The sequence below is a fragment of the Oculina patagonica genome, chromosome 1, assembly GCF_052425735.1.
Source record: "Oculina patagonica isolate OP01 chromosome 1, crgOcupat, whole genome shotgun sequence".
Classification (NCBI taxonomy): Eukaryota; Metazoa; Cnidaria; class Anthozoa; order Scleractinia; family Oculinidae; genus Oculina; species Oculina patagonica.
This window is the reverse complement of record NC_135758.1, coordinates 39,940,049-39,964,780: the sequence shown is the minus strand read 5'-3', so window position 1 is coordinate 39,964,780 and position 24,732 is coordinate 39,940,049. Positions and strand designations below refer to the sequence as shown.

Below are 24,732 nucleotides of genomic sequence, written 5' to 3'. Positions count from 1 at the left end.
ACAATTGGAATATCAGGAAATTCATGGAGTGCTGTATTGTCTGAAGGAACAGTAACTCCTGTGAAGTTGCTCACAAAGGTTGTGTTTGGTCGACCACAATCTTGAAGCTGATATCCTAGGCAAGCACCAAGGGGCACATTTCCAAATACAGTGTTCACTAACAAACCTGGTTCTTGATCGCATAACAAATAAGAAAAGGGGGGAGGATTTTCTCTTTGTTGTAGATAATGCACTTGATCCATCACGTGATGACTTGGGAGTCCACATCTTAAAACAGGTCCCCTAGCATCATATAGTTTACACCTGACAGGGTCTCTTTTCCTCTTTCCACATCTGTCTGTTTCTGCGCGGGCATAATGAGTTCCCATTACAGGTAAAGGGCAGATAGAAGCAGCTCTTGGAATATGCCAGGATTGGGGAAGACTTGTACAAGTTGCATCACTAGGGATTTCCTTTATATTTAAACATGAATAGTCGTTCAGCTGGAAAATTAATGCAAATATGTGATTGCAGTGTCCACCACTTCCCCCTTTGCAGGAACAGTGTGCTTTCGAAACTTTGGCTCTGCCATCGTTCTCCCTGAAGATTGCAGATAAATAATGCGGCTCTTCGCTTTTTCTTAGAGATCTATAACAGCGCGCTTTAACATAAAAGTCACCCGATTCCTCGCAAGCATAAATGTCATAAACATACCCTTCTCGAAAGAACTTGTAGCTTTTTTCGCCAGCATTCTTTTTGCCTCCTTGTTCTAGCCACAAAGAACACGTTATTGGGCTAAACTGAGGAAAGTTCCTCATAGATTTTGACCATTTTTGATGTTTTTTCGTGAAGGAACAGCTACAGCAACGCACATGATTTGGACAACAATTACAAGCGGAAGCCATTTTGAAAGCAAACCAAAGGAGAGCCTCGTTTTCAGGCAATGTAAACACCCAATTCAAATCACGTGATGTGTTAGCCGAATTTGTCTATTACTTTTATTGCGTGCAAGATACGTATTTTGACTATTATCTGACAAAGCCAATCGATTGATTGACAGATTAATTGCTTGATTGATTCAGCTGACGCCAATTATCATCACAAAGATAATCAGTGAAGCCTGATTCGTCACTGTAGTATACAGTTGAACCTCGCTAATTCGAACTCGGTTATTTCGAATTCCCCGTTAATTCGAACTAAAACCCGTTTCCCTTGGATTTGCCCTTCAGTCATTTACTATCGGCTATTTCGAACTCCCGCTATTTCGAACTATTTTTTGTTTCCCCTGACGGTTCGAAATAACGGGGTTCGACTGTATTTTCACTACACACAAATTGTGTACTTATTTTATATACAATGATATCCATTTCTATTTTATGTTTATTCAACTCTTTGAATTATCTACCAAACCCAAAGTCAAATTAATGAAGACAGACAGTTTGTAAGTTGTACGTCGAGCTTTCTGTATGGCTACTGTTCTTCATAAATCAATCAAACAAGTCTTCTTCAGCGCACTGTACAACACACGTAAATTAGTCATTTATTTCACTCTCTTCACTCTCTTTTTTCACAAGTCTGCGAAGGAGGTTTGGCAGTAACCAAAATCACTCTTGAAATTAGCGAGGTAAGAGGAATGATCTACATTACGGTGTTAGGGGAAAGTGTTTGATCTGTATACTATGTACCACTTTCGTTCGTGAAACTGTTTCAATCGGTTTACTCTTGAAAGGAGTCACAACTTCCAGTTAACAATTATCCACGTCGACAAAAAACTAGTTTGTTTCCATTCCCTTTTCTTTTGATATCTTTTCTATGGCTAATTTAGCGAGGTAAAAGCAATAGTACACATTATGGTGTAAGGGAAAAGTGTTTGACCTGCATATTATGCTGATTATGTTTCACTTTCGTAAAACTGTTTCAACCCGGGTTTTCTCTTGCAAGTCAGTCACAAACTTTCAGTAAACAATTTGCCACGTCGCCAAGAACCCAGCTTGTTTCCATTCCCTTTCCTTTTGAATTTTTTTCATGGCAAAATTTCCTTTTTTAGCCTTTTTGTCCGCCGGTGTTTTTCTTCTTCGAAATCTAGACAAATCTAGCCAACTTAAATACAGTCGAACCATCTGTGCGTGCACCTCTCAAAAGTGACGACGTTTTCCAAATAACCAAAAATTTACCAGTCAGATCACTATACACGAAACATGCCGTAAGCGACCCCCTCTCGCCGGTGACTGCAAACACTTTTTAGTGCGAAATTTTCTATAAAATTGTTTTAACCTCCGAATCACTACTGACCACTGCTTTGCATGATCCTACCTCACTATGAATGCTTGTTGGGTAACGTACAAAATGCTTTGCGCCGTGATTTGACGGAAAGAAATATCTCACGTTAGAACATTTAAAATCTGAAAGTTTCCTAGTTTGAAAGAAAATTTCAAACTGAACAGGCTCCGTAAAACACTCATTATAAACAAATGATAATGGAATGATATCTGCGGAGACAAGAACTCGAATAAATTCTGAGTTCTAAAATGGGATTTAGGGGAAGCCACGAACTTTCGGTACACTTTCTACTAGGTACATTTTTATTTTTAGTTTTAGCTTATAGTTAATTCAATTCGCCACACACAAAAACAAAATAAAGTGACAAGATTACAATAGCAAGGAGTCTTAATAGTGGCAAAGAGTCTAATAAAAAAAAGTCTATATCAACCGGGCCTCCTTTTGATCATTGTTCCAAGCACATTTACAAAAGCATTGAATGTCACAGCTACAAGGTTTACGACAGTAGAAGCCCTACAGCTAAAGTGTACGTGTGGAACTGGTAGTTATTCCCCAATCACTCAAAGTGGTTCTTGGAAACACTTTAGTTTCCAGGAGCAATCATTCAAAGGTTGCAGAACGTCCTTGTATGTTTGCTCTGATGATATAAATGACGAATTCATTCATAGAACACTGACAAACAACCACAAAAAAACCCCAATCTTATTATATAAAGTTTCCTGAATAAAATGGAGGAAATTGACCATGTAAAAAAGTGAATTCGAGGGAAGCGTTTTCAATGAGATTCACGGTATACCATATCGAGTCATTTAGCAACGAGAAAGTACACGTCAGACAAAACTGATACCTATTGCATTATTCAATATTACAAAATTTAACCACTTCATTCAAAATGGTTTTTCAGGAGCTAAAATGGTTTTCCAGAACTAATAACATTTCTAATAACATTGTAATTTTTCTTTGCGAGGGGGGTGGGTGGTGAAGGGAAGCCTCTAAACAGCGTACCGTAAAAAAGCTTCTTTAAAACTCAGATAACTGCACTCAACATCATATCATCCGTGCAAGATAATGACGTGTTATAACTATTATGTACCAACCAAGATCCATCGATTGACAGATTGATTAGATATAGATTGGTAAGTACAATGAGTCGATCCATCGACTCATTGATTGAAATGATCTCACGCTGACGTTAATTATCATCACAATTTCCTGTCGAAAAACTAATTTAACTTACAGACAAGTGAAGCCTCATTCGTCACAATGTAGTGATATATTTACATTACACACAAATTGAGTACTTAGTTTTAATATACAATTGATGTCACAACTTCGTACTTTCTATGGTTATTCAACTCTTTGTTTTATCTACCAGAACTCAAACGTCAAACTAATGAAGACAGACAGTTTATAAGTTTACAATCGAGCTTTCTTAATGGCTACTGTTCTTCATACATCAATCAAACAAGTCTTCTTCAGTGCACTGTACCAACACACGTAAATTAGTCATTAATTTCACACTCAATTCACTCTCTGAAGTCTTTCACTAAAGTCTGCGGAGGAGGTTTCCCAGTAACCAAAATCCTTCTTAGAATTTGGCGAGGTAAGAGAAATAATTATAGGTGTCAGGGGGCAAAGTAGTTTGATCTGATATACTAATGTACCACTTTCGTTCGTAAAACTGTTAATCAAATCGGTTTACTCTTGTAAGGTAGTCACAAGTTCCAGTTAACCATTATCCACGTCGACAAAACCTTAGTTTGTTTCCATTCCCTTTTCTTTTGATATCTTTTCTATGGCTAATTTAGCGAGGTAAAAGCAATAGTACATATTATGGTGTTAGGGAAAAGTGTTTGATCTGTATATTATGCTGATTATGCCCCACTTTCTTAAAACTGTTTCAACCCGGGTTTCCTCTTGCAAGTCAGTCACAAACTTTCAGTAAACAATTTGCCAAGTCGCCAAGAACCCAGCTTGTTTTCATTCCCTTTCCTTTTGAAATCTTTTCACGGCAAAATTTCCTTCTTTAGCCTTTTTGTCCGCCGGTGTTTTTCTTCTTCGAAATCTAGACAAATCTAGCCAACTTAAATACAGTCGAACCATCTGTGCGTGCACCTCTCAAAAGTGACGACGTTTTCCAAATAACCAAAAATTTACCAGTCAGATCACTATACACGAAACATGCCGTAAGCGACCACCTCTCGCCGGTGACTGCGAACACTTTTAGGGCTAAAAAGTGCGAAACTTTCTATAAAATTGTTTTAACCTCAGATAGGCTACTACTTGCCATGATCCCTTTTCACTATGAATGCCAGTTGGCTGACGTACGAAATGCCTTACAGCCGTGATTTGACGAAAAAAATATCTTACGTTAGAACATTTTAAATCTGAAATTTTTCTAGTTTGAAAGAAAATTTCACACTGAAAAGGCTCCCAAAACACTCATTATAATCAAAGCTTCGAAAAAGTGCTTATGATTTTAAATCAAACGGAGACATTCCATAAACAAATTATAAGGGATGATATCTGTGGGGAGAAGAACTCGGAAAAAAATTCTGAGTTTACAGATGGGAATTGAACCGCAACCTTCCGTACACTCTCTACTTGGTACATTTTTAATTTTATTTTCAGGTTTTAGATTTAATTTGCCACACACACATTACAAAGTGACAAGATTACAATAGCATTAGTAATTTATAAACGTGTCAAGGACTCCTAATAGAAACTAAAAAGTCTATATCGACTGGACCTCCTTTTACTCATTGTTCAAGCAAATTAACAAAGCAAAATGTTATAGTTACAAGTTTACAACAATTTAAAATCCCTTCAACTACAGTGTACGAGTGAAATTTTCTTGATACATATTACGTTCCTCAGACACTAAAAGTGTTTATTGGAAACACATCAGTTGCCAGGAGCAATCAATCAAAGGTTGCAGAACGTCCTTGTATGTTTGCATTGATAATATAAACGACGAATTCATTCAAAGAACACGACTTCTCAAAACAAGTTTTCGGAGAAGAAATAATCTTCCAATTGTTATTATATTAAGTTTTCTGGTAAATAAATGGAGCAAATCGTTCATGTAAAAAAGTGAATTCGGGGGACGCGTTTTCAAAAAGGATTCACGGTATACCATATCGAGTCGTTTAGCAACGAGAAAGTACACGTCAGACAAAACTGATACTTATTGCATTATTCAATATATTACAAAATTTTATCAGTTCATCGAAAATGGTTTTTCAGAAGCAAAATGATTTTCCAAAACTAATAACATTTCTAATAACATTATAGTTTTTCTTTGGAGGGTGGTTGGTGGGCAAGTCTTTAAACAGCATACAGTTTTCATTGCGTGCAAGATGCATGTTATAATTATTATGTGACAACGCCAATCGATCGATTGACAGATTCATTGATCGCAGCTGAGGCCAATTATCATTACAATATCACAAAAAACTATTTTACTCACAGACAAGTGAAGTCTGATTCTGTATTTTATTTTACATTACACACAAATTGCGTACTGATTTTAAAGTACAGCTAATTCGAGAAAGGTTGTAGGAAAAAAAGGTAAAAGTGCACGCGACAAGACCGAAAGGTAGAATGGGTAGAAGTAGAGAGCCACTGCACGTGCTGAATACTAATAAGATGGCGACATGACAAACGCGAATTTGCACGTTTTCTTTCTCTTCAGACATGTGGAAAGAAGGCCCCCTTAAGTTTAGCCCCCTTTAGCCCCCTTAAGTTTAGAAGAATTTTCAAAACTCAAAGGCATGCGACAGTAAAAGTGAAACTACAGAAAAAGGCCTCCTGAGGAGAAAAATAAAATCCTCAAGTGCAAAAATATAAACTTGTACATTTCTTCTAAGCCAATATGCAAAATTAATATGAATACCCAGACCACCTATTTGACTTGTCGCGTGCACTTTTGTGCTTTTTTCTGACAACCTTTGTCGAATTGGCTACATACACCAAGATATGCCTTTCTATTTTATGTTTATTAATCTCTTAGTTTGTTTTATCTGCCAAACCAAAAGTCCATTTAATGAAGACAGAAAACCTGTTAGATGTACGTCGAGCTTTCTGTGTGGCTACTGTTCTTCATACGTCAATCAAACTTGTTTTCCTCAGGCGTACTGTACAAATCACTTAAATTACTGTAAGTTATTTCACTCTCTTGTTTCACAAGTCTGCAGGAAAGGCTTGGCAGTAACAGAAATCACTCTTGTATTTAGCAAGGTAGGAGCGAAAATTTACATTATGGTGTTAGGAGAAAGTGTTTGATCTGTATATTATGTACCACCTCCGATCGTGAAGCTGTTTCAACCGGTTTTCTCTTGCAAGTGAGCTACCAACTTGCACTTAACAATTTGCCACGTCGTTAAGAACCTAGTTTGTTTCCATTCGCTTTTCGTTTGATATCTTTTCTATGTCTCACTCTTGAATTTATCGAGGTATGAGCAATAATTTACTGCCTTATGGTGTTACGGAAAGGTGTTTGATCTGTATATTATGTACCACCTCCGATCGTGAAACTGTTTCAACCGGTTTTCTCTTGCACGTGAGCTACCAACTTGCACTTAACAATTTGCCACGTCAACAAGAACCTAGTTTATTTCCATTCGCTTTTCTTTTGATACATTATCTTTGGCTCACTCTCGAATTAAGCGAGGAAAGAGCAATAATGTACATTATGGTGTTAGGAAATTAAAGTGTTTGATTTGTATATTATGTGCCACTTCCGATCGTGAAACTGTTTAAACTGTTTCTATTGCAAATCAGTCACCAACTTTCATTCAAAATTATCCACGTCGACAAGAACCTAGTTTGTTTCCATTCGCATTTTGTTCTGAGATCTTTTCTATGGCTTACTCTTGAATTTAGGGAGGTAAAAGCAATAACTTCCATTATGGTATTAGGGGAAAGTGTTTGATCTGTACATTATCTACCATTTTTGTTCGTGAAGCTGTTTCAACCGGTTTTCTCTTGCACGTGAGCTACCAACTTGCACTTAACAATTTGCAACGTCAACAAGAACCTAGTTTATTTCCATTCGCTTTTCTTTTGATACATTATCTATGGCCCGCTCTTGAATTAAGCGCGGAAAGAGCAATAATGTACATTATGGTGTTAGGAAAATTAAAGTGTTTGATTTGTATATTATGTAGCACTTCCGATCGTGAAACTGTTTAAACTGTTTCTATTGCAAGCCAGTCACCAACTTTAATTCAAAATTATCCAAATCGACAACCTAGTTTGTTTCCATTCGCTTTTTTTTTGAGATCGTTTGGCTCACTCTTGAATTTAGAGAGGTAAAAGCAATAACTTTCATTACAGCATTAGGGGAAAGTGTTTGATCTGTACATTATCTATCATTTTTGTTCGTGAAGCTGTTACGTTTCAACTGTTTCTATTGCAATTGCAAGTCAGTCACAAACTACCAGTTAACCGGAATTTCAGACGTCGACAAGAACCTAGTTTGTTTCCATTCCCTTTTCTTTTCTATGGCTTACTCTTGAATTTTGCGAGGTAAGAGCAATAATTTATATTATGGTGTTAGAAGAAAGTGTTTGATCTGTATATTATGTACCACTTTCGATCGTGAAACTGTTTCAACCAATTTTTCTCTTGCAAGTGAGCCACCAACTTCCACTTAACAATTTGCCACGTCGTCAAGAACCTAGTTTGTTTCCATTCCCTTTTCTTTTCTATGGCTCACTCTTGAATTTAAACGAGAAAGTACACGTCAGACAAAACTGATTTTGATATTGTTCAAGCACATTTACAAAGCATTGAATGTCACAGCTACAAGGTTTACGACAGTAAACGCTCTACAACTAAAGTCTACGTGTGGAAGTTCCCCAGACACTAAAAGTGTTTCTTGGAAACACTTCAGTTGCCAGGAGCAATCATTCAACGGTTGCAGAACGTCCTTGTAGACAGAAGACAGACATTAAGAAGACAGACAGTCTGTTACTTGTACGTCGAGCTTTCTGTATGGCTACTGTTCTTCATACATCAATCAAACAAGTCTTCTTCAGCGCACTGTACAACTCACGTAAATTACAGCCATTTATTTCATTCTTTTCACTCTCTTGTTTCACGTCGAGGGAGGCTTAGCAGTAACCGAAATCATTCTTGAATTTAGCGAGGTAAGAGAAATAACCTACATCATGATGTTAGGGGAAAGTGTTTGATCTGTATATTATGTACCACCTCCGATCGTGAAACTGTTTCAACCGGTTTTCTCTTGCAAGTGAGCTACCAACTTGCACTTAACAATTTGCCACGTCGTTAAGAACCTAGTTTGTTTCCATTCGCTTTTCTGTTGAGATCTTTTCCATGGCTAATTTAGCGAGGTAAGAGCAATAATTTGCATTATGGTGTTAAGGAGAAAGTGTTTGATCTGTATATTATCTGCCACCTCCGATCGTGAAACTGTTTCAACCGGTGTTCTCTTGCAAGTGAGCGACCAACTTGCACTTAACAATTTGCCACGTCGTTAAGAACCTATATTGTTTCCATTCGCTTTTCTTTTAATATCTTTTCTATGGCTACTCTTGAATTTAGAGAGGTAAAAGCAATAATGTCATTATTTTGTTAAGAAAAGTGTTTGATCTGTATATTATGTACCACCTCCTATCGTGAAGCTGTTTCAATCGGTTTTCTCTTGCAAGTGAGCTACCAACTTGTACTTAACAATTTGCCACGTCAACAAGAACCTTTCTTTTGATATCTTTTCTATGGCTCACTATTGAATTTAACGAGGTAAGAGCAATAATATACATTATGTAGCTAGACGAAAGTGTTTGATTTGTATATTTTGTACCACTTCCGATCGTGAAACTGTTTAAACTGTTCTATTGCAAGTCAGTCACCGACTTCAATTCAAAATTATCCACGTCGACAAGAACCTAGTTTGTTTCCATTCGCTTTTCTTTTGTGATCTTTTCTATGGCTCACTCTTGAATTTAGCGAGGTAAAAGCAATAACTTTCATTATGGTATTAGAGAAATGTGTTTGACGGTACATTATCTACCATTTTTGTTCGTGAAGCTGATACGTTTCAAAGCTTCTATTGCAATTGCAAGTCAGTCACAAACTTCAAGTTAACAATTTCACACGTCGTCAAGAACTAGTTTGTTTCCATTCCCTTTTCTTTTCTATGGCTCACTCTTGAATATAGCGAGGTAAGAGCAATAATTTATATTATGGTGTAAGGAGAAAGTGTTTGATCTGAATATTATGTACCACCTCAGCCACCTCCGATCGTGAAGCTGTTTTAACCGGTTTTCTCTTGCAAGTGAGCTACCAACTTCCACTTAACAATTTACCACGTCAACAAGAACCTAGTTTGTTTCCTTTCCCTTTTCTTTTCTATGGCTCACTCTTTGACGATTTAAAAGCAATATTTTACATTATTATGTTAAGGAGAAAGTGTTTGATCTGTATATTATGTACCACCTCCGATCGTGAAGCTGTTTCAACCGGTTTTCTCTTGCAAGTGAGCTACCAACTTGCACTTAACAATTTGCTACGTCGTTAAGAACCTAGTTTGTTTCCATTCCCTTTTCTTTTGAGATCTTTTCCATGGCTAATTTAGCGAGGTAAGAGCAATAATTTACATTATGGTGTTAAGAAGAAAGTGTTTGATCTGTATATTATGTACCACCTCCGATCGTGAAACTGTTTCAACCGGTGTTCTCTTGCACGTGAGCTACCAACTTGCACTTAACAATTTGCCACGTCAACAAGAACCTAGTTTATTTCCAATCGCTTTTCTTTTGATACATTATCTATGGCCCGCTCTTGAATTAAGCGCGGAAAGAGTAATAATGTACATTATGGTGTTAGGAAAATTAAAGTGTTTGATTTGTATATTATGTAGCACTTCCGATCGTGAAACTGTTTAAACTGCTTCTATTGCAAGCCAGTCACCAACTTTAATTCAAAATTATCCACGTCGACAACCTAGTTTGTTTCCATTCGCTTTTCTTTTGAGATCGTTTGGCTCACTATTGAATTTAGAGAGGTAAAAGCAATAACTTTCATTATGGTATTAGGGGAAAGTGTTTGATCTGTACATTATCTACCATTTTTGTTCGTGAAGCTGTTACGTTTCAATTGTTTCTATTGCAATTGCAAGTCAGTCACAAACTACCAGTTAACCGGAATTTAAGACGTCGACAAGAACCTAGTTTGTTTCCATTCCCTTTTCTTTTCTATGGCTTACTCTTGAATTTTGCGAGGTAAGAGCAATAATTTATATTATGGTGTTAGAAGAAAGTGTTTGATCTGTATATTATGTACCACTTTCGATCGTGAAACTGTTTCAACCAATTTTTCTCTTGCAAGTGAGCCACCAACTTCCACTTAACAATTTGCCACGTAGTCAAGAACCTATTTTGTTTCCATTCCCTTTTCTTTTCTATGGCTCACTCTTGAATTTAAACGAGAAAGTACACGTCAGACAAAACTGATTTTGATCATTGTTCAAGCACATTTACAAAGCATTGAATGTCACAGCTACAAGGGTTACGACAGTAAACGCTCTACAACTAAAGTCTACGTGTGGAAGTTCCCCAGACACTAAAAGTGTTTCTTGGAAACACTTCAGTTGCCAGGAGCAATCATTCAACGGTTGCAGAACGTCCTTGTAGACAGAAGACAGACATTAAGAAGACAGACAGTCTGTTACTTGTACGTCGAGCTTTCTGTATGGCTACTGTTCTTCATACATCAATCAAACAAGTCTTCTTCAGCGCACTGTACAACTCACGTAAATTACAGCCATTTATTTCATTCTTTTCACTCTCTTGTTTCACGTCGAGGGAGGCTTAGCAGTAACCGAAATCATTCTTGAATTTAGCGAGGTAAGAGAAATAACCTACATCATGATGTTAGGGGAAAGTGTTTGATCTGTATATTATGTACCACCTCCGATCGTGAAACTGTTTCAACCGGTTTTCTCTTGCAAGTGAGCTACCAACTTGCACTTTACAATTTGCAACGTCGTTAAGAACCTAGTTTTTTTCCATTCGCTTTTCTTTTGAGATCTTTTCCATGGCTAATTTAGCGAGGTAAAAGCAATAATTTACATTATGGTGTTAAGGAGAAAGTGTTTGATCTGTATATTATGTACACTTTCGATCGTGAAACTGTTTCAACCAATTTTTTTCTTGCATGTGAGCCATCAACTTCCACTTAACAATTTGCCACGTAGTCAAGAACCTAATTTGTTTCCATTCGCTTTTCTTTTGATATCTTTTCTATGGCTCACTCTTGAATTCAGCTAGGTAAAAGCAATAATGTACATTATGGTGTTAGAAGAAAGTGTTTGATCTGAATATTATGTACCACGTTCGATCGTGAAACTGTTTCAACCAATTTTTCTCTTTCAAGTTAGCCACAAACTTCCACTTAACAATTTGCCACGTCGTCAAGAACCTAGTTTGTTTCCATTCCCTTTTCTTTTCTATGGCTCACTCTTAAATTTAACGAAGTAAAAGCAATAGTTTACATTATTGTGTTAAGGAAAAATGTTTGATCTGTATATTATGTACCACGTCACTTTCTTTCGTGGAACTGTTTCAATCGCGTTTCTCTTGCAAGTCAGTCGCCAACTTCCATCTAACAATTTGCCACGTCGACAGGAACCTAATTTGATTCCATCCCCTTTTCTTTTGACCTCCCTTCTATGGCTAAATTTTGCTCCTTGGCCTTTTCGATCGCTTTGATTAACTAAAAAGTAACTGTAATCCAAAAAGATCAAATTATTATACTAGTCAACTTAATAAAAATTTTGCCATTTAGCCTTTTCGGTGGCTTCATTGTTTGCCGAAAACGAAATCTAGTAAATCTAGCCAACTTAAATACAGTCGAACCGCCTGTGCGACCACCTCTCGTAACCGAGGCCAATTTAACCGAATAACCAAACATTTCCCCGCTAAATCACTTTAGTCGCATCCTGTCGTAAGCGACCTCTCGTAAGTGGCCACAAATACTTTTAGGGCTGAAAGTTTGAAATTTTCTATTGTTTTTGACCTCCGATAGGCCAGTATTTGCATGATCCCACCTCACTATGAATGCCAATTGGGTAACGTACGAAATGCCTTACAGCCCTGAAATGAAGATAAAAATGTTGCTTACAAGTTGTCAGCAACCATCGAAGCGTAAGCAACTCAAAAATCCGGTGTTTTTTTTCTACGACAGTTACTGATAAAATGTGTTTCATTTTTGCTAAAAATATGCGGTTTAAACACTAGCAAATTACATCACATTTTTGTCAATGGTATATTTTGGTTTCATGAGGTTTTGAAGCATGCTCAGTTTGCAAGACGCCTGACGCTACAACATGCCATGACTGCAAAGTGCAAAATTGCATTTCGTGCTCGAAAAGTGCAAAATGTTGGAGGTACTATCCCTTTTATAACAGAACTACTTGTTTAACTTTCTGTTTCCTTTGCATAATTCGCCTGAATCTCTTAATGGTGTAACTAGTAGTGTCAATTTCAATTTCCAAGTTCGCCAAACTATTTGAAACAATGTGCAAAGTTGTAAAGTAAAGTTGACCTGGACGGCGTTCCTTAGAAGGTGTGGTTGACGAAAAGAACTCTTATCTCATCCACGTTCCTTACTTAGGTCTGTTGTTCAAAGTACGATTGGAGTACAAGATAGGTATAAGTTGTTCGCAGGGTTGAATGCCGTGATATAACAGATAAATCTAATCTTCTGTTTACGTTATATACACTAAACAAGACAAAGCAAATCTTGGTGGTGGTCTCGAAGTTGTCTCAAAATCCCAATTGCTATTGACATTGCTATTAAATGTGTCCGCCTGTATCAATCTTATGGTCACCATGGTCAAGTTTACTAAATTCGATGTGAACTAAACAGAATTTCGAAGCACAAAATAACAAAAATTTCACTTCGTAACACATGGTAAAGCTTAAATGCCACTGATATGTTGTTTTTTGCATTAGTTTTGAAGACAAAACAAGATGACTGCACTGGTGCATATTTTGGCCTGTTTTCTGGGTATGCTGTCCTTGACTGCCGCGGGTGAGCAAGAATTACTTATTTTCTTTTATCAACTTAAACTCTAGAGGTAGTGATTGGGGGAAAATTGCATCTATTTAATCGCTGGTGAACCATTGAGAAAAGTGTATCAGCCAACCCGTGGGAAACTTGCAGAAAATGGCATAATTTAACCCTAGCGGCATAACCCTGGTTACCAGCTGGCTTGTTCCTAAGCTTATAAGCTATTTAACAATTATTTAATGAGCGTGCGTTGGATATGAGTTGGCTATAGCTATCTCATATTGTATCCACAGTATTGTATTGTATTGTATTGTATTGTATTGAATTGTATTGTATTGTATTGAATTGTATTGTATTGTATTGTATTGTATTGCATTGTATTGCATTGTATTGTATTGTATTGTATTGTATTGTATTGCATTGCATTGCATTGTATTGTATTGTATTGCATTGCATTGCATTGCATTGTATTGTATTGTATTGTATTGTATTGTATTGCATTGCATTGCATTGCATTGTATTGTATTGTATTGCATTGCATTGCATTGCATTGTATTGTATTGTATTGTATTGTATTGTATTGCATTGCATTGCATTGCATTGCATTGTATTGTATTGTATTGCATTGTATTGCATTGCATTGCATTGTATTGTATTGCATTGTATTGCATTGCATTGCATTGCATTGCATTGCATTGCATTGTATTGTATTGTATTGTATTGTATTGCATTGCATTGTATTGTATTCTATTGCATTGTATTGTATTGTATTGTATTGTATTGCATTGTATTGTATTGTATTGTATTGCATTGTATTGCATTGCATTGTATGGTATTGTATTGTATTGCATTGCATTGCATTGCATTGTATTGTATTGCATTGCATTGCATTGCATTGTATTGCATTGCATTGCATTGCATTGCATTGCATTGCATTGCATTGCATTGCATTGCATTGCATTGCATTGCATTGCATTGAATTGTATTGAATTGTATTGAATTGTATTGTATTGTATTGTCTTGTATTGTCTTGTATTGTATTGTATTGTATTTTATACCATGCCATAGAAAATACAGCCAATCAGAATACAGGAAAGCCGTTGTATATTCGACGGTATTCAACCCAACCTTCCCATCGTGCGCTGCGATCTTATTCTCGATGAAATTTAGTGAGCGTATTTTCTATGGCATGGTATAAAATAGTTACACAACACTTTCTCGTGGTATACTATGGAATATCCCACTTGTCACTTGTATTTTCTTCGTATACACACTCGCCTAAAGGCTCGTGTGTATACCGAGAAAATACAAGTGACGCGTGGGATATTCCATAGTATACCACTCGAAAGCGTTGCATAACTAGTATGTATTGTATTGTATTGTATTGTATTGTATTGTATTGAATTGTATTGAATTGTATTGAATTGTATTGAATTGTATTGAATTGTATTGTATTGTATTGTATTGCATTGCATTGTATTGTATTGAATTGTATTGTATTGTATTGAATTGTATTGAATTGTATTGAATTGTATTGTATTGTATTGTATTGTATTGAATTGTATTGAATTGTATTGTATTGTATTGTATTGTATTGTATTGTATTATTGTATTGTATTGTATTGTATTGTATTGTATTGTATTGTATTTTATACCATGCCATAGAAAATACAGCCAATCAGAATACAGGAAAGCCGTTGTATATTCGACGGTATTCAACCCAACCTTCCCATCGTGCGCTGCGATCTTATTCTCGCTGAAATTTAGTAAGCGTATTTTCTATGGCATGGTATAAAATAGTTACACAACACTTTCTCGTGGTATACTATGGAATATCCCACTTGTCACTTGTATTTTCTTCGTATACACACTCGCCTAAAGGCTCATGTGTATACCGAGAAAATACAAGTGACTCGTGGGATATTCCATAGTATACCACTCGAAAGCGTTGCATAACTAGTATGTATTGTATTGTATTGTATTGTATTGTATTGTATTGTATTGTATTGTATTGTATTGTATTGTATTGTATTGTATTGTATTGTATTGTATTGTATTGTATTGTATTGTATTGTATTGTATTGTTTTGTATTGTATTGTATTGTAAGCTTTGCTGCTACAGACTCGAGTAAGTATCAATTGTATGTCGCTAAATCTGAAGGTTGCTGTAAAGAGAAACGATTGAACTAATGCTGGTTAATCCTTGACTACAACATTGCGTTATTGGAAGCACTTGAATGAATTTTAACCAAAGAGATCTTGGCTTTTGATCGTTCCAATGAGATAGTCTTTGGTAGAGTAAAAGATAAAGATGAAGACCTGTAGCATCTAGTGCTCTACATAAGCAGTTGCAAAGTAGTATACCTTAAGCCCAGGGCTTATTTCACTCGGATGATTCAGTCTCAAAACATGATTCCTTTTTCTTTCCAGATTCCAAATGTAAACTTGACCTTGGTCTAGTGGTAGATACAACAAAAAGTATCGAAAAAGTGAACGTTCCCAAATTAAAAGAAGCTCTGAGGCTTCTTGTTCAGCAATTTAATGTCTCAGAAGACAGAACGCACGTGTCCTTGGAAACATTCCACAAAGAAAGCACCATTCACAACTACTTTAACAACACTAACTTCTACACTGAAAAAGCCCTTCTTGATCTGATAAACAAGGCCATTAACAAGCTGAAGCAACCAACCCGTCTGGACTATGCACTGCAGAAGGCTAAAGAAATGTTTACCCCGAAAAGTGGAGACAGGGATGGGGTGCGGAATGTGATGGTACTGTTCACGGACGGCAGATCGCACCCTAATACTCAAGATGTGCAATATGAAAACGCTGTCAAGGATTTAAAGGTAAGGGGAATTAAGCATATGGGTTTTTTTCCAAAAACCATAAAAACAAGTAATGTGAATCGAGCGTCCAAAGCTTGGGTTTTTTCCCAAAATAATCCATTTTTTTGTTTTGTTTTTTAATCGACGTTTGGACGAAATTTGGCTTACAATGAAAAAAGTCCAAAAGCAAAACAAAATCAGTGAATTCAAAATATTTACATGGTCCATCGAGCCGGATCCATTAAAAAACTTACCAGGGTCGGAGTCCGGTTAGTTGTTATAATATATAAAAAAGATGTACCAAATAATTAAAGAACAGAACATGTGTACACTTTTGCTACTCTTGGAAAAAACACATTACTTAGAAATAAGTCAAGAATTTCAAAGCTCTTTATGTTAAAGTGAAAGCATTGTACCACTTGAATGTTCACACATAGGGTAATGTTGGTAAAAAGAAAAGCTTTGTAAGATGACTGCAGCTGGTAAAGGGTTTTGCAGTTTTGATGACGCCAATTGAAAACAACATTTAGAATAAGTCCAGGAGATGAAAACAAGACGTAAAAAACCGTTGTTACGTTGTTGTTGTTGCTGCTGCTATTATTGTTTTTTTTTTTTGTTCTTTTGTTTTGTTTTGTTTTTGTTTTCCTTTCTAGGCTAAAGGTGTCCGTTTGGTCGTTGTTGGAATCGGTCCAGGTGCACGAAGGAACAAATATCGGAAAGTATTAAAAAAGATTGGTGGGGACAATGTGTTTTATGCTGATGACTATGACAACCTTGGTGAAGCAATGAAGAACATCACGGACTTGATTTGTCGTATGTATTCCACGAAATCTCTAAATAAAAGCAGTACAGCTTAAGAATTTCATGTTACGTGCTTTCAACCAGTGATAAAGGAATTCACTAGTGTTAGACTGCGTAAATAAATTAATGAAAATTAATATACAGTAGTTATAGCCTATTTTGATGATCAATCTTTTGTAGGGATTCTTCCAAGGTTTGGGATTCCGGCATAATTGACTACAGTAGAACCCCGGCAACTCGAACTCTGAAGGGAAACGAAAAACAGTTCGAGTTAGCAGGGTTTTGAGTTATCGGGGTCGATAGAATATTAAATTTGCCAAGTTAATAATTGATCGTGTACTGATTTTTCAGCACTTCAGTATACAGTACAGTGCAAATTGAACTCCTCTCGGCAGAATCTCTTACACGATCATACATTCTTATGATAAGAGTGGAAAATGACTGTCAAATACGTAATCTGTTCGTTGCTCTAATCAATGGGCAACCGTGGCGAGTTGCAAGAACCGGAATTCGAGTTATCGGGGTACATTTGACCCGAATTTTGATCAAGGGAAACGAAATTTAGTTCGAGTTAACGGGGTTTCGAGTTATCCGCTTATTCCGAGTTCGAGTTAACCGAGTAAAAATGACTAAAAAGTGGGGTCAACTCCAAGGGAAATGGAAGTCTGTTCGGGATAACGGGGTTGTTCGAGTTATCCGAGTTTGAGTTATCAGGGTTCTACTGTATCTTGTAAGTCACTAGTTCTCCTGGTGTAATCGTCCAGGTAAGGATAGTCTTGAAGAGGTCTGTTGTTTGTGACTGACGTGTTGACAACCAGAGCGTATTTAAGTCATCCTCAGAATCAAATGAATTTTTGTTCGCCAGTCGATGGTGTTCAGTCGGAGTCTGGTAGCTAATACCGATTGACAGTTTCGCCGTGATATTATTGAGTTTCTAGGGCTTTCCCCAAGTTGCTCGAGATTTCCCAAAAAGTTGCCAGTAATTTTTCAAAAAGGTGCTCAAAAGTTGCTCCAAAAATCGAAAAAAAATTGCTTCTGATTAATAAAAGTTGCTCGTAATGTGCTCCAAAAAATCCAAAATGCTGCTTTGAATCAAGAAAATTTCTCTGAATATATGCTAATTTCCCTTTGAGGGTAAGATTTCTAAGCAGTTTTATGCAATTTTACAGCAAAAGAGGTATCTAAATAACATATTTTAAAGGGGAAAATTTGTTAAGTACGTGCGCGCGAAAATCTTCTAACATTGCAATTTTTCTTAAACTTTCACCACTGCTAGTTTATGAGTTACTTGTGTCAAAAATGTAAAAAAAATTGGGGGTCACCGAATTCGTTTCCGAGATACGATATTTGAAAGAAGGCGTTTATTTAGATAAATTTGACTTCGTCACTCGATATGACTGAGCGGCTTCTGGCGACAAAATATTTCAAATGAATTTATGCAGGCCAACTTTCTTTGTCCGAATTTATTCAAGTGGGTCGATTGAACAAAAATATTTCCCTTTTGAGGTCCCTAAGTTAAATCTTCTCTTTAAGAATTGCATTTGCGAACATTCTAGACTGCAAAATGTGACTGATTTGATCGTGCGCGAGAAGAAAAAATAAAAAAATAATATTTGCAATTGAATTTTGAATTTTGCAATATGGACCACTAAGATGGACTGCTCAGGAATTAGTTTCGGCGAATTGCTTTTTTGCCGTTAAAAATTTTGTCCTTCATATCTGGCGCATCCTGGTTGGGCAGAAAATTCGTGGCATTGTATTTTTTTGTGCCCAATCGGTGGCCTGCATCTGATCGCACCAGATGTTGTTTGCGCCATTGATCACTAAACTGACATAATTTCATAATCGTTTAACAGAATTTCGGAATTTCGGAAAATGTATATAGCGACAAAGCCCAGGAAATACAAAGCATAGGTACGGCCACGAGAAGAAAGAAACAGTCACTGAGAAATCCAGGCCAATATCTAATAACACTTGTTTTTTGAAAGAATATTCAGCATTGTGAATATCAATATGGAAATTTTGCTTTCTCATAAATATAAAAGTGAAAGTAGATTCAAATTTTCTCATAAAAGTGAAAGTAGATTCAAATTATGTTTATTAGCGAACTGGACTCACTACGCTCAGGAATGTGCCCTTTGATCATCCCCAGACTGAGGTAACACACCAGCCTAGCAGTGGACAGCTGTTTCGTCCTCGTTGGGACTCGTCAGCACTGCGTAAGGCATGGTGGTAATGGGACAAAAGTTCTTATTTCTCCCACCTCAGTGATCCAACACTTGTGGTACACAAGGTGGATCTCTGAAGACGAGCGCACCAGTAGTCTTAGGAAACGAAACAGCTGTCCACTGCTAGGCTGGTGTGTTACCTCAGTCTGGTGATGAGCAAAGTACACATACCTGAGCGTAGTGAGTCCATTTCACGAATAAACATAATTATATTATGTGTCTCAGGGTAATAATATATACATGTATATGTGTATATACAAGTGCTTACTTTAGATTCAAATTGTTTAAAAATTTCTTTTCCTCAGCGTCAACTTGTGAAGACTCTCCAGGACTGGATGTGGCATTCCTTGTGGACAAAACAAAAAGTGTCGGAGTGGAGAACTTTAAGTTACTCAAGGGCTTCCTCCTTCAGCTGGCGGACGCATTGACGATTGGCCCAAAAGCTACTCACGTTGGGTATATTTTGTTTGCTAAGCGCCCGGAACTGTTGAACACGTTCGGAGACGCTAAATACCACAGTGGCGAGAAAGTGACCAGTCTTGTTAAAGGCATACCTATTAAACTGAGCAGCCCGACGTTCATTGATAGGGCATTGATGGAGGCCAATGTGTCACTTTTCACCAAGGAGGGAGGATACAGACCAGACTTTCCAAACGTATTGATACTGTTTACGGATGGAAAGACAAATAAAGCATCTGAACCCTTCTCAAAAATAATTCCTTCACTTGAGGTATAAAATGTGGATTACACATATACGTAAATTCATTGCTGGGTATTCATTATGGCTAAAGTTTGCTCTGACCGCAGTTAGGGCTGATAGCAGTCTCTTTTGGTGTTCATCTAATTAACTTAGATCCGTTAACCCTACATTCTCCTTAAAAATCATCTTTTAGATCGTTCAAAAGTTTTTGGAGAATCCCTTACACTTCATAAAGCCATTGACAATTCATCTTCTAAACCGTGATTAGCATTAGATTTCTCCAACAGAATTTGGTCCAAACTACTCGGTTGTGCGTTCTATTTTCAATTCTCTTCTCGTTATTTGGAAATGTGCTGAAACACTGTCTTTCGTGTTTGATATATTACATCTATCTGGGCAGTTGTCAATTAGATGGAACCCGGTAGAAAAGAGAACAGTTCTAAAACATACGAACGAGAGACGTTACAATTGTGTCACATGGTCTTAAACAGTATGACCAATCATAGCGCACGTCAAAGGATCAAAAGTTTATCAAAGCAAACACCAACGACTTGCTTATTTTTTGATGTTTTGTAGGGCAAAGGCGTTAAAAGGGTTGCTGTCGGAATTGGAAAATATAAAAATTTTGCAGGCCAGCTGCAGGAAATTGCAGGAGACAACGTTTACAACGCAAGCAGCTTCGAAGAGCTGTCAGATCTGTTCACGGACATAATGGCAGAAGTCTGCAGTAAGCATAGCCTGATTATAAACTCGTGCATTTTATTCATTTTATCGCAAGTCAGACGTCTGAGAGGGGCCTGAAGGGGTAATATGAGAACTGGGATTGGGGCAAATTTTCACTGGGAAAATGAGATTTGGTTCACTAGGACTGGGAATCACAAACAAACAAATGGGACCGCAAGCGGGATTTGGGCAAAATTGGACAAACAATAGGCTGGGAAATAGGATTTAAGCAAAATTTTGATTAGGAAATGGCATTTAAACGCACGCATATTCGGCCGGTGTTTTTAAAACAAGCATGAATTGGAAGTGTAATACCACACAAAGTGGTCCTTGTGTAGGTTTTGACTTTGACACCTGTTTTGAAAGCGCAACCGCCCCAAAATGTGGGAGACGGGTATTTGTTATTTGTGTTTACGATACCACACGGTTTTTTTAATGCTTCAGATGTTGATGGCGGGTTTTCTCGCTGGAGTGATTGGTCTTACTGCAATGACCAAGGGGTCGAAACAAGAACCAGAACCTGTACTAACCCACCACGCCGAGGCGATGGAAAAGACTGTGAGGGTGACCGGATGGAGACAAGACCATGTGCAAAAAGTGAGTGATTATAGACATATAGTACAAGGGAGGGGGGAGTGGAGGAAGACGACATGTACTCGAATTAGAACTTATACTTATAAATAACCTGGAAATAATAGAGCTTATTATTTAAGTGCTTGTTGAATTCTTTATGGGCATATATTTCGTGTACAAATTTTAAGATTGTGAATCTGATAGATTTACTTCGATTGCATATAGCTTTTATAGAATTAACAGCTTCTCTTCTTTTCTCTTGACTTGTCATGTCATATCTCCTCTCGTCTCCTCTCGTCTCCTCTCCTCTTGTCTTGTCTTGTCTTGTCTTGTCTTGTCTTGTCTTGTCTTGTCTTGTCTTGTCTCCTCGCGTCTCATCTCGTCTTGTCTTGTCTTGTCTGTTTAATGAGAGAAGAAATCATATTGTAAGACGCCTGGAATTGATGTTGTCACGTGTTAACTGTCGTTTTCAGGAGATCCAGGAGTTTCCGAATTTCAGCAGCAACGTCCTGAACAAGAGAGAAACTGGGACTATGATCCCAAGTTCTTTCGCAAACTGCGGGAGAAGATTCTGCAATCCGATGAATGAACAAACCTGCTTGTTGACTGTTAAAGGTGACCAAACTATTATTACTATTATTATTACGTTATTCATGTGTGATAATGTCATAAAACCATCGCCCAGAATGCCATTGTTTTTGGCTGACTTTCTCCGCACGAGAAAGGCTGCAGAAGTCCCGGACGTGTCTTGGGATTCTAGGCCATGACACAAAGGGAAGTTGAGAACGCGAGAGAAAAAAACCGGCGTGTTTTACGAAAGTTTGATTGATGGGTTTGGCTTTTTTGTATGCTTTATGATATACTTTGATTGAACATGCGCGAAACAGTAAAACCCTTTTCCATGTTTTATACTTTGTAAAACTCAGCTTTTAAGCCAACCAAAAGGCGCACAGCATTCGAAACTGTTTTATAAAGCGTTTTACAATATAGGCGGTGCATACGCGTTTAACGACCTCGCCTCTATTTCTTGTTTTGTTGGAAATGATCTTTTATTCAGCATGAGTTCATCAGAAACGCTTAAATGGAAATAAGAAGGAGACGGATGAAGTACGAATCACTGAAATTGATTTTTCTTTTCTGGAGTGGTGTATGCCACCATTCTACCGCGAACAGCGCAGAATTGATTGGAAATTATTTAGCAAAACAATCCGAACTGTAGAAACGTTTATATAGGTACGAAATATTTTTAAGCCACAAAAAAAGACAGAACACTTCACTTTTGTTTGGTTTTTTAAATCGAAATGGGTGGCGAATCTGAAAAACTTACTGCAAAACGTACGCAGTAAAAAAAAATGAATGAAGTTTAAATAAGCCAACTAATTTAAATGTGCGCTTAACATATAACTCAACAGTGCACTCGGGCGCGTTTTATGGCTTGGCTTTCTTATATTGTACATGTAACGCTTGCGAAACAGTGGAGCGCGCTTGAATCCACACAGTGTTAACATAGCATTAGGTCGACATTTAATGCGTCAGTGTTTTTGTGCTGGCACTGATCCAATAATTACACAAATAATTAAAATAATTACACAAATAACAGAAAGGCCATTTGATGTGATAACTTACTAATTTGCGTTTCTTTTTTTCCTCCTAGGATCTTCCGATGTAGTTTTTAAGGCCGGACAAAGTTAAACATGGCTAAAAAATAAGGATAATAATGATGATAATGAAGACGACGACGACGATGATGATTATGACGTCGACGACAACGACGATAATGATGATGATGACGATGATGATGCTGATGATGATGATAATGACGACGAAGATGACGACGACGGTGACAATAACGATGAGGAGGAGGAGGAGGAAGAGAAGGAGAAGAACAACAACAACAACAACAACAACAATAACAAAAATAATGATAATAATTTTAAAGGAATCCTAAAAGGGGGATTTACACCTAAGTGCAACTTAGTATACATGAATGCGGAAGACCAATGAACAATAATAAAGGAGCTTTAAGGGGCCAAGAGAAGCGTTTGATGTCCTTGATCTCAACACCAATACCTTATCTTTAAAATAGGTCCGCAATGAGAACATGCGTGCATGCACTCCTCGTTAATGTCCCCGGGACATATCACCCTTTGGGGTTGAATTTTGGGTAGACAATTCCACGCATTTCCATTCATTATTTGGCCATTAAGCTTAAAGTTCATCTGTTATTAAAACAAAGATTGAAAAAACCGACGCTGAATCCAGTTTCCGAACGCGAAATTTTTGTCATTGACTAGGAGTCATAAACTCAACACATCGAGGAGAGGGGTGAGGGAATAATTGTAGGAATTAAGATAAATCTAACGGATGGAGAGACTCGCGATTTCAGTTGAGCCAGAAGGTGGAAATTATTGAATTTTCGCTACGCTAATCATGAGTGCTGGAAATAACCCAGGCATTTCTTTCAGAGCGTTTAATAGCCGGCTACTGAAAGGAAATTTGGGACACTATTCACAGAAAAATTTTTTGACTTATTGACCTCAGTGGTATTCGAACCTACTAAATCCGGAATAGGACACCGTTGCTCTCAAGACTGAGCTACAAGTCTAGACGGGAGCAGGTCGTGGGTAATTAACGCAATGTTGAGCCACGAGACTGAAACGTTAATAACGGCAAAATAAGGGTCTGGACAGTTTCGTTCTTCTGCTCTGTGAAATGCACTTCTTCGTTGCCGTGCCAAAATTACCTAACACTCTCGTCGTGTAACCTGTACTTTCAACATTCCACCCTTATTTGAATTGGGCGTTACTTCCACTAGACTCCTAGACTGGATATTTATGCTCGCCCCTTTTAATTCTATTGCTTGGAGTTGGATAAAACCGTAATAACGGGACATTCATTTTCTTATTCTGAAGTTCTTATGATATTGGTCGGCATGATAAAGCACTTTTCCAAAATGTTCAAATGCGCTGTACACATATTGTACTTTACTACACACAAAGGCCATGCCACAACACCTGGAGCTTAGTGCCCTACTCTTTGCAAATAGTGTTTGGGTTCATTAACGTCCCTTGCTATAAGACTGAAGTTTTATTACCGAGCCTTCTATAAACTCCTGTAGTGGAGTAAGATAATATAGCTCCGAGGTTCACCATTACTTTTTTGCTAACTGTTCGTTAGAATAATGTCACGAGTTGAATTGCCTTGCACAGCTATTTCTATTATTTGGACAACTCGTTTTGAACGCTTCGCTCCGCTGCCTAATACATTATTATCTTTCATTCTAAAAGCCTGCTATTTCACAATCGTTCTCGCTCCGTTACCTTTGTCGCTCTTTAAGATGAATTTGCCCTGAAGCATAATTTTTTCGTGCGTACGGTTCAACATCTTACGCAAGTGAAGTCCGCACTCACGTAAAAATAAACAGACACTAGAAATCCACCTTTATAGTGCTACATTGGTTGAAACCCCGCTTTACTTTTTGTTTTAATGAAAGTCGAAGCGAAGATGAGATTCTGCCTTTCACATTATTCAAAAATGTCTTCCGCAATTTATGCTCTCAACATAGCACTGTTGACAGCACTGT

General features: G+C 37.3%; 1 protein-coding gene across 3 annotated transcripts; it reads left to right on the top strand.

Annotated features, from left to right (window-relative positions):
• The first annotated feature begins 1,539 nt into the window (after positions 1-1,539).
• On the top strand, positions 1,540-23,187 carry LOC144631007 (matrilin-1-like). 3 transcript variants are annotated; one of them, XM_078489377.1, is made up of 9 exons: positions 1,540-1,603; positions 13,242-13,320; positions 15,730-16,145; positions 16,778-16,937; positions 19,459-19,883; positions 20,430-20,580; positions 21,021-21,173; positions 21,623-21,764; positions 22,804-23,187. In XM_078489377.1, the coding sequence occupies exons 2-8, from the start codon at positions 13,260-13,262 to the stop codon at positions 21,736-21,738; spliced, it is 1,482 nt and encodes a 493-aa protein (XP_078345503.1). In that variant the 5' UTR covers positions 1,540-1,603; positions 13,242-13,259; the 3' UTR covers positions 21,739-21,764; positions 22,804-23,187. The 3 variants fall into 3 exon arrangements, with proteins under 3 accessions (XP_078345503.1, XP_078345496.1, XP_078345510.1); XM_078489370.1 differs by lacking the exon at positions 1,540-1,603 and adding an exon at positions 6,440-6,498; XM_078489384.1 differs by lacking the exon at positions 1,540-1,603 and adding an exon at positions 11,084-11,132.
• Positions 23,188-24,732: the final 1,545 nt, after the last annotated feature.